This window comes from Borostomias antarcticus (genome assembly GCF_949987555.1).
Source record: "Borostomias antarcticus genome assembly, chromosome: 10".
Lineage (NCBI taxonomy): Eukaryota > Metazoa > Chordata > Actinopteri > Stomiiformes > Stomiidae > Borostomias > Borostomias antarcticus.
The window spans coordinates 6081923-6091922 of NC_140243.1; the positions used below are offsets into that span (position 1 = coordinate 6081923).

The 10000-nt window shown below is 50.4% G+C and overlaps 2 protein-coding genes across 2 annotated transcripts in view; both read right to left on the reverse strand.

Moving 5' to 3' along the window:
* The window catches only part of hps3 (HPS3 biogenesis of lysosomal organelles complex 2 subunit 1), a 16321-nt gene extending 14324 nt beyond the window's left edge, over positions 1 to 1997 (reverse strand). Inside the window, exons 1-3 of the mRNA XM_084443913.1 lie at positions 1534 to 1997; positions 1145 to 1218; positions 554 to 835 (exon numbers count right to left, since the gene is read on the reverse strand). Of these exons, the coding sequence (XP_084300039.1) occupies positions 554 to 835; positions 1145 to 1218; positions 1534 to 1750 (573 nt within the window). The 5' untranslated portion in view covers positions 1751 to 1997. The remainder of the gene's footprint in view (positions 1 to 553; positions 836 to 1144; positions 1219 to 1533) is intronic.
* Positions 1998 to 3466: 1469 nt separating this feature from the next.
* anos1b (anosmin 1b) overlaps positions 3467 to 10000 on the reverse strand; it is a gene marked incomplete at both ends in the record, with an annotated part of 40083 nt that continues 33549 nt past the window's right edge. Inside the window, 6 exons of the mRNA XM_084443914.1 lie at positions 3467 to 3607; positions 3812 to 4050; positions 4228 to 4399; positions 5213 to 5301; positions 6700 to 6921; positions 9551 to 9689. Coding sequence (XP_084300040.1) covers positions 3467 to 3607; positions 3812 to 4050; positions 4228 to 4399; positions 5213 to 5301; positions 6700 to 6921; positions 9551 to 9689 — 1002 coding nt within the window. The remainder of the gene's footprint in view (positions 3608 to 3811; positions 4051 to 4227; positions 4400 to 5212; positions 5302 to 6699; positions 6922 to 9550; positions 9690 to 10000) is intronic.

The window sequence follows — 10000 nt, forward strand, 5'->3', positions numbered from 1 at the left end:
GGTTCAGACCAGTTCAGACTGGTTCAGACTGACCACCTCACCTACCCGACCAGTATAGGCCTTCTGAGATCATCCTGATCTCGCGAGACCACATTCTGTTTCTCTCCACAGATCAGTCTGGCCTTCCCCCTATCCCGAACGATTATTGACAAATCACATTGTGACCGGGCCAATCAGGGACTGCGTTCTAACCGCTGTTCTGCCCCCCAGTGGAACGCAACCCCTTATTGGTTCCTGTAGTTGATGTGTGAAAATGAAATACATGCCGCTGGTAAAACAGTCTCCCCTGAAGCAACAAGCGGTAACGTTAACGTTAGCAGAGTAAAACACAGCCCTTAAGTGACGTTATTGCAGAAACTCAATAACAACAATTAAACAAGAACAAGAGTATGCACTAGTGGAAAGACACTTTTGCCGTTCTTCCAACTGGATTTGCCTGGTCCAGACTGACCTGGAGAGAAACAAAATGTGCTTGATCAGGACGGTCTCACAAGGCTCCCCGACCACCCCCTCCATCTAGACCCCCACCCCTCCACCAACCGTGCTCCTCTACCTGCAGGGGGGAGAGTCCGGGGAGGTGCAGGATGAGGCAGCGTTCGAAGTCCAGGATGGCCAGCCTGGCGTTGAGGGCCTGCCGACGCAGGGAGAACATGACCAGGGTCTTGGAGCAGCCCACCAGCAGGTCCCCCGTCAGCCGGCAGCACGCCACGCACTGCGGACGGTCGAACAGCGGGATCTCGATGATCTCCATCTGCTCCTTGGGCGTCCCGCGTAGGGAGGAGCCGCGCAGGAAGTGACCTAGCAAGCGCACGCCGACGCGCGTCTTCTCGGCCGCCTGGGGGGGTGGGAGTGGGGGGGGGTAGGGAGTAGATGAATGACTGGGTGAGTGGATGGATGGATGGAGGGATAGATAGATGGATGGATTGATTCATGGATGTACAGTATGAAGAAACAAGCGCATTAGCTGCCAGGCAGAACTAACAGCTCAGTACGTCAGATCTGCAGACCTCTAACTTTGAGAGGGTTCACAGGTCAAGAGTAGACAGTTTGTAGATCCACGATCTGTCCGGGTAACAGAGAAAGACCCCTGACACAAGACTAAGATTACATTTGATAGATTAGGATAGATTATGATCAATCGTACCTGGCAGCGCCAGTTGGTGTAGGCACGGAGGTATACAGCGTTGTTCTTCTCCTCGATGGTCACCAGGTAGTCCCCTGGGGATGGGAAGATGAGAGAAGAGAGGAGGGGAGAGAGAGAGAGGGATGAGGAGAGAGACTTAAAGGGTGGTGGGGGGGGGGCAACGTAGGATTATTTGGGGATATAGGATCATATTATTGTACCTGCCCCATTGCTTCTTGCGTTATTATATTTTGCCCTGTCTTGTCCTCGCACCTTGTCTATTGTTGGCTATTTCGTGTCATGCGCCAACAATCCAAAACAAATTCCTAGCATGTGTGAAAACCCTACCGAGCTAAATAAATCTGATTCTGTAGCTAGCTGGAATAACAATGTACAAAGTTGAGATAGACCTATTTCGCTGTGCAGGACGCTCAGCACGGTGCCCATAGTGGCGAAGCGGCAGATCAGCGGGCAGCCCTCCACGCCCATCGCGTAAGCCTCGATCTTGCATCCTCCCGCGGACACCACGAACAGGGCGCCGCCGCCGCAGCACACCAGCCCCGGCTCCTGCTCCGTGGGCACGATCTGCTGGGAGGCGAACGGGTGGCAGTTGTACACTTGAACCATCTCTGCTGCTTCGCTTGTTCACCGAGGGAAATTGATGTTTAGCGGGTATACCAAGCAAGTTAGCGACCACTCTACATCTCTGCGTTGGAGGTCTTGTTCTACCGAGGCTAGGCTGTCTAACGTTAGTGCTTCTCTGATCGATATCACATGCCCCGTGGTCTTGTGATGACCAGGCAGGATTCAGCTGAGCTGAACATGCAGCTAGGCTAGCGAATTAGCCAACTCCCACTTCGGCTCTCAGTCCTTTTTCTACTCATTCTTCCTAGTGATAGAATTATGTCTAACTGTTATATGACAAAGGCATCCTTGTGCTAACGCTGCAACAAGTTTAAAGGGAACGATGGTGTTATCCTTCCGGTTCCTAGTAGTGGGCGTCCGGCAGTGAAAGTGACAAACAAACAAAAGTGACAACAGCCCTCCCTACTTCACTGATTGGCTGATTCCCTTGCTTGTGTGGGACGCTGTGGTAACTGTTTACTGGGGGTGTATATGACTGGGTGAATGACTGATTAGGCTAATCGAATTAATGAATGACTGAAATTTAGATAAGACATTAATTGTGGTAACATAACATCTATTAGTATCATGTATCATTTCCCAATTTTATTTTGACAGCAAAAAAAAAGAGTCCCCAAAAAAGAAATTGTTTTGATTTTTTTTAAATTCCACTGTATGGCAATAATGATGTACACTAGTTTACATAACACCAAATATCCTACTATATTTACAAAAAGGATCAAAGCTATGGTACAAGGTAAACAAAACAATTGCACAACAACCACAACACTGGCATGTCACTGGGCTGTTGGTAGCGGGCAGCTGAATTTACTAAACTGTATTCCTGTTAATGCTAGCTACTACAATGTCTTTGTCCCGAATGTTATGGAATCAAGTGGATCAGCTTGTATCCTGTGCCTCTCTCCTAACTGAGACACTCTACCTCTCTCTCTTTGGCAAACCTTTCCCTCTCTGTGGGCAAATATGTTTGAAACATGCCATAATACACTTTAATTACACTAAACAATAAATAAAAATGGAGAAATGGGACATAGAGAGTAGCATAAAATGCAATGGGATTATCATACTTGAAATAACTTATGGCACACACACAGGAAAAAAAATACAACAGGTTTAACCTTTCTATCGTTTCGCTGGGATTGGACACAGTTTGAAATATTTATATGAAACAATTCAATTAATCACAGTGGAGAAAACTGTGGGAAAGGCATTTTGTACCACTACATATCAGTGCTATATTTTCTTCACAAGTACGATAGAACAGTTTGATTACACAAAACAAAACAGGAGTCTATAAACATTGAACATACATGGGCCACCACTGTAATGATTGGAGTAGTTTTTTGGGGGGAGTCAACTTTTTATCTCTCGTTAGGTGTTTCTGTTCGGCTTCTGATTGGTGAGTGAGTGGTGTCTGTGTTTTCAGCACGCTGACCAGGGAGCAGCAGAAGGTGGAGCATAGAAGAAGAGCCTGGAGGAGAGAGAGAGAGGTGGTTGGTGGAATGAAGAGGACGTTGTGACGCAGAACCCTGTGCAGGGTGGTAAGTTACTGTAGTAATTAAGCGACCACTGTGCACTGCTACCTTGGGGCAAGTGGTGTTAAATGCAATTGTTTAAGTCGCTTTGGATAAAAGCGTCTGCTAAAAATTGTAATGTAATGTAATGTATGTTAGCGTAGTAAAGTTAGCTACCTCAGGCTCATAGCAGGGTGGTGTTGAGGGGTGGGGTGTGAAGAGTACGGGACACTGAGGCACCGCTGCCACCCTCTGACAGCACCTGGACCTGCAGCTGGTACACGCTCTCAGGCTGGAGCCCCTCCACCGTTAGAGACCGCTGGTCCTGAGACACACACACACACACACACACACACACACACACACACACATGGAGACACACACACACACACATAAATATATAAGTAAGTGAGTGTGACTTCAATCACAAACATACATGTTGGCGCACACTCACACACACACACACACCCACACACACACAGACACACACACACCCAAACACACACATACACACACACCACCACCTTACCGGGGCCACGATCTGTGTCTGAGAGATGAGGGTGTCCTGGCCCTCGGCTGCCATGGCTACCCCAGGGCTGGCAGACACCTGTACCCAGGTGAACTGGAAGCCCGCGATGGGCGTCTGCCCCGGTGCACTCTGGGACAACTGCCAGCGGAACAGGCTATGCAGGGAACCGTTAACAGTGCGGAATTCGGCTGTGAGCTTCTCAGGCCGCAGTACCACCTTCCTTGACACCGGGGGGCGCTCTAACACAGGGGACACAAGAGAAACCCATGGATCAAAGTTTGTTTCATGACCTTTGCTGTTTGTTCACTGCTCTTCTATATAGGCCTGGTGAATGTACTGTATGTGAATGACTGATTAAATTAATTCATGAATGTGTGTGTGTGTGTGTTAGGGTCTTGGAGGGGGGCATCTCTTACCCCCCCTGGCACAGGGCACGGCCTTGCCCCCTCTGCCCTTCAGCGCTGAACACGGAGGGGTCGTCACCCAGGCGATGGCCTCTGAACTCTGGTCCTCCTCGGCCGCCACGGGCGCCACGGTAACACGGTATTTACAGGCAAACAACAACCCTGTGATGATGTAATGGGTTCCCTGGGAGAAAAGACAGAGAGAATATGAAAGGAGATATCTGAGCGGAGTAGTGGAATGGAGAGACAGCATCAGTCAACACAGCATGAAAGGAAAGAGAGAGAGAGAGAGAGAGAGCAACAACTCTATACCAGTGAGGACTGACTGACTGACGGGTAGCAGGGAAGAGGGGGATGATAAAAGGATAAAAGAAGAGGGAGTTATGACGCCGTAAGACGATCCCCCCCATCGCCTCCCCCCTTGCTAGAGGGACCATCGGATACGCCGCCTCCGTAAACCGGTAAACTGACCGCTCGTAACTCTCACACCGATCCGCAGAAGCCTCTGCCAGCCGATGACAGATGTGGTCGCAGGGGGAACGCTGGGCTACCTGCCTTCCCCCCTCCCCGGCTGCCGGCTCCCCCGGCTGCACACTCTGTGGTGGTGTGGTGTGGTCATAGACATGCTCTAACTCATGACTCTGTGTCATGTTAAATCAAGTTAAGTGTGTGTGTGTGTGTGTAAAGGTCAATGATAGGAGCGTCTGGTACCCCACCCGCCCAGCTGTGGGTATGATGCGGTGTGGCGGCATTGCAGTGGCGTGTTCTGGCGTGTTCTGGCGTGCTCTGGCGTGTTCTGGCGTGTTCTGGCGTGTTCTGCCGTGCTCTGGCGTGTTCTGGCGTGCTTTGGCGTGCTCTGATGTGTTCTGGCGTGCTCTGGCGTGCTCTGGCGTGTTCTGGCGTGTTCTGGCATGTTCTGGCGTGCTCTGGCGTGTTCTGCCGTGCTCTGGCGTGCTCTGGCATGTTCTGGCGTGTTCTGGCATGCTCGGTCATGTACCTGCAGGGAGGTCTTCCTCTCTGTCCTGGTGACATTGCCGGAACATGCGTGTGGGTACCACTTCAGCACGTATGTTTCTTTCGGGGTTTCTGGAAGAGAACAATGACAGGTTCTTACGCTTGTGTGTGTGTGTGTGTGTGTCTGTGTGTGGGGGTGGAACGCTTTTGAGGTATAGTTTCCAGAGCAGAGTGAGATGACTCAGACAGTGGGTACAGTGTCAGTGCCCCTTGCGTAACACTAAAGTCTAGTGTTAGGTTTCTCTCGTTAGGCCCGGTGTGAGTGTTGGTGTCGCTCGCTGGCTCCCAGATAGGAATCCTAGCGTGAGTAACACGAGAGGCTCCTCACACACACGTCATGAGAATGTCCTCACCTCGGAACACACGCTGAAGGACACTCTCTCTCTTTCTCTCTCTTCTTTTCTATCTCCCTAGCTGAACATCTTTCATCACGTTCATCTCCCAGCTCAAGGTTTTGTGAACCCTGGTTGAGCCCTTTCTTTCTGCTCACTCGTTCACTCACACACACACACACACGCGCACACACACACACACACACACACACACACACACACACACACGCACACACACAAACACACACACACACACACACACCACACACACACACACACACACACACACACACACACACACATCTGCTCCCATTTAGGTTTCCATACTGATGTTATTAAATCTGTCCTCGATCCTCTCTCAAGCAGATAACGGCCAATCACCACCTCTTATTTACGATGCTGGCCAGTGACAGCATAGCGCCTGCTTCAAATGACACACGCTCTTCATGCCAAACTTACTATTTACAGAATATGCTGAAACAGAATTTTTGTTCTTGGGGGTTAGGAAAAAAGTGTATATTAAAGGATTGACATAGTGGTTGAATGTGACACGTGCGTTATTTTTCTAAGCCAAAATTTACCATGAAAGTTCACCCAAACTGTCTGGGTGTGGTAATTACAACTGTCAATTATGATTGACAGACCATGCCCTCGCTTTCCATACATTGTTGTTTGTTACCATAGCTACCTCCATGCTATACGCTCATCTTGGGAGACTGAATTTTCTAGTATATCAAGTATCAATGGCTACGGTAAGGACGCTGACTTATCCAATAATAATTCTTGCTAAGATAAATGCAAAAGAGAGGAGAGAAGAAGAGAGGAAAGGGGAGAAGAGGAAAGAGAGAAGAGAAGAAGAGAGGAGAGGGGAGAAGAGGAAAGAGAGAAGAGAAGAAGAGAGGAGAGAAGAAGAGAGGAAAGGGGAGAAGAGGAAAGAGAGAAGAGAAGAAGAGAGGAGAGGGGAGAAGAGGAAAGAGAGAAGAGAAGAAGAGAGGAAAGGGGAGAAGAGGAAAGAGAGAAGAGAAGGGAAGAGGAGATAAGAGGAGAGGACAGAAGAGGAGAGGAGACGAAAGAAGAAGAGGGAAGAGGAGAGGAGAGAAGAAGAGAGGAGAGAAGAGAAGAGGAGAGGAGAACTTGCCTTGGTGGTGACGCCTCTTCCAGAAAACCTTGACCTGCAGCTGGTTGTCATGGTAATGGGGCGCGGCAGCCTCGAGGCGCAGGCTGGCGAGGGCTGGCTGGGGATCAGGGTGGGGCGCAGGATGGGAGGAGGAGGGATCAGGGTGGGAGGAGGAGGGCAGCTCGTTGGAGAACTCTCCTTGGGTCGTCTCGGGGGCTGGCGGGCTGAGTGGGAGGGAGGATGCTGGGGGAGACAAATTCTAGTAAATTTGACTCATAATATAATGATAATGTAGGACCTTATACATGTGAGTGGCGACACAACACACACATGCAACCAGGGGTCGCTGGTGGAAATAAGTCCCTGAATTTCTAACATCCAGGCAGTCCTCCTCCAGGGACAGCCAGTAGCAGTGGGCAGCCATCGTTCAAGTGCTCAGTCCAGGTCCTGGTCAGGGACCAGACTGAAGAGCATCCGTTCTTCTGCATGTTTTATGTATTGGGTTCTTTATGGGGGAAACCCTGTTCCCTTGTGAACATGGGGAGAAGATGAAAACTCTAAACAGAAAGGCCCGGGAGATACAGTATAACAGTTACAGTACAACCCTGGGGAGAACATCCCCAGTGCCGACATTGTCCCAAATGGGAATCAAACTCAGGACCTTCTTACTGTGAGGTGACAGTGCTACTCTGCCACCATGTCGCCAAAAAGAGAAGCAGTGCAGTTACAGCCAGCAGCACCACAACACCAAGGAACCAGCTACCCTGGACCCCACAATGGAAACACAGAGGGCCCAACTATGTTTGTGTAATTGAACAAATGCACAATAATGCTCTACGGCAGCATCTGTTGTACACACGGGTCTTATTGGTACCCCCCAACACACACACACACACACACACACACACACACACACACACACACACACACACACACACACACACACACACACACAAACCCTCCGCCGTCCAAAGAGACTGTTCTAGAAAAACACAACAGCCTTGAGGACTTGGCACCTAATTCATTTTCCTCATGCCCCCCCCCCCCCAACATTGTTGAAATGAGCCAGCTATCTTTTTTTTTTCTTTTTTCATTTTACTGAGAGCAAGGTCAACTATTTCTCTATAAATATTTGCTCTGCCTGAACCACCATTGAGAAAGTCAGGTTTTTCCAGCCTGTTTTTCCAGCATTTCTATAAAAGGACCGCTTTACTGTCTCTGTTGGGTTTTTAAAGGCCTCAGGAGACCATGTTGCTGGTAAAAAAAAATGTAAAAAAAAAGACTAAAAGAGGTATTAAGCAAAGAAGCTGACAAGCAGAAAAATCCATGATAATTGGGCCTGTAGAGAAGTGTTAGTGTGTTACCTTTTCTGTGCTTGATAAGGACAGAGCAGAGACCCGAGGGGAGGCACTCCGTCGTCCACCATGACGGACCTGACTGCAGCCAGAGGGCTCCCCTCACTGAATATGGTGGGCACATGTGTGCATGTGTGTGTGCGTGTGTGTGTGTGCATGCGTGCATGCATGTGTGTGTGTGGAGGGGGGGATTTATGCAACCTAGATATAGTAATCAAGACCAGGAGCAGAGAGCCGAATGATGTTGGGGGGGTGGGTGGGGGGGGATCATCTGGAACGTGAAGTTCTGCCAGTGGGGGAGGTGGGGGGAGGCGGGGGGAGGCGGGGAGGTTGTGGGCGGCGGGGGAGGTTGGGAGAGGTTGAGGAGGTGGGGAAGGTTGGGGGAGGTTGGGGGAGGTTGAGGAGGTTGGGGAGGTTGGGGGAGGTTGAGGAGGTTGGGGAGGTTGAGGAGGTGCGGGAGGTTGGGGGAGGTTGAGGAGGTTGGGGAGGTTGAGGAGGTGGGGGAGGTTGGGGGAGGTTGAGGAGGTTGAGGAGGTGGGGGAGGTTGAGGAGGTTGAGGAGGTTGGGGAGGTTGGGGGAGGTTGAGGAGGTTGGGGAGGTTGGGGGAGGTTGAGGAGGTTGGGGGAGGTTGAGGAGGTTGAGGAGGTTGGGGAGGTTGGGGAGGTTGGGGGAGGTTGAGGAGGTTGAGGAGGTTGAGGAGGTTGGGGAGGTTGGGGGAGGTTGAGGAGGTTGGGAGAGGTTGAGGAGGTTGAGGAGGTTGGGGAGGTTGGGGGAGGTTGAGGAGGTTGGGGAGGTTGAGGAGGTTGGGGAGGTTGGGGGAGGTGGGGTAGGTTGGGGAGGTTGGGGGAGGTTGAGGAGGTTGGGGAGGTTGAGGAGGTTGGGGAGGTTGAGGAGGTTAAGGAGGTTGGGGGAGGTGGGGGAGGTTGTGGGAGGTTGGGGGAGGTTGTGGGAGGTTGGGGGAGGTTGAGGAGGTTGGGGAGGTTGAGGAGGTTGAGGAGGTTGGGGAGGTTGGGGAGGTTGAGGAGGTGGGGGAGGTTGAGGAGGTTGAGGAGGTTGGGGAGGTTGGGGGAGGTGGGGGAGGTTGGGTTGATGGGGTTCAGTGCTGATGAACCCTGAGTGTTTAATATTTTTGGCTCCGCCGAGCGACCGCTGGCAGAGGGTATATTTTCAGTCATGTACCCCCCAGCGGAATGAACACTGGACTTAATTTCTGTATAGGTTTGTAACTTATGTCTTCTGTTATTGTCTGTAATGGCTGATTGAAAAAATTACACAAGTATGTTCAATTGTGTTCATACATGACCACCTCTAATAAAAACCACTATCAGTTACTGTACACCACCAAAAAGCTTACTCTTTAATGATGCAAGTGTGCTATATTTATACCGAGAAGTGAGTTTAACCATTTCAACTCGATTACACCAACAAAATGCATTAATGGGCGGAGCCCTGTGCTCTCGGAGGACCCATTTAGTTGTTTCTGTGGTAATGGCAGGTCGACGGCATACTGTATTTACCTGTGTTGGTTGCCGTGGTGAAGGTAAGCTGGGCCCGGCTGCTCTTCAGGCGTTTCTGGCTCCAGTAGGACACCGCCTGCACCTGGAGCAGATAGGCAGAGCCTGACAGCAGGCCCTGCAGCTCCATCTCCGTCCCCGCCTGAGGAGTCAATACACAGAGTCAACACAGACTACAGAGTCAATACAGACTACAGTGTCAATACACAGAGTCAACACAGACTACAGAGTCAATACAGACTACAGTGTCAATACACAGAGTCAATACAGACTACAGAGTCAAAACACAGAGTCAACTAAAGACTACAAAGTCAATACACAATCACAGTACTGACTTAGAACAGAGTCAAATGGTAGCGCAACCACACCCGAAGGTAAGCCTTGCCTCGGCATCAACGGAACCAGTGAAGTACCACCAATGGTGGATTTTAGGAAATACATTTTCTCTCTCTC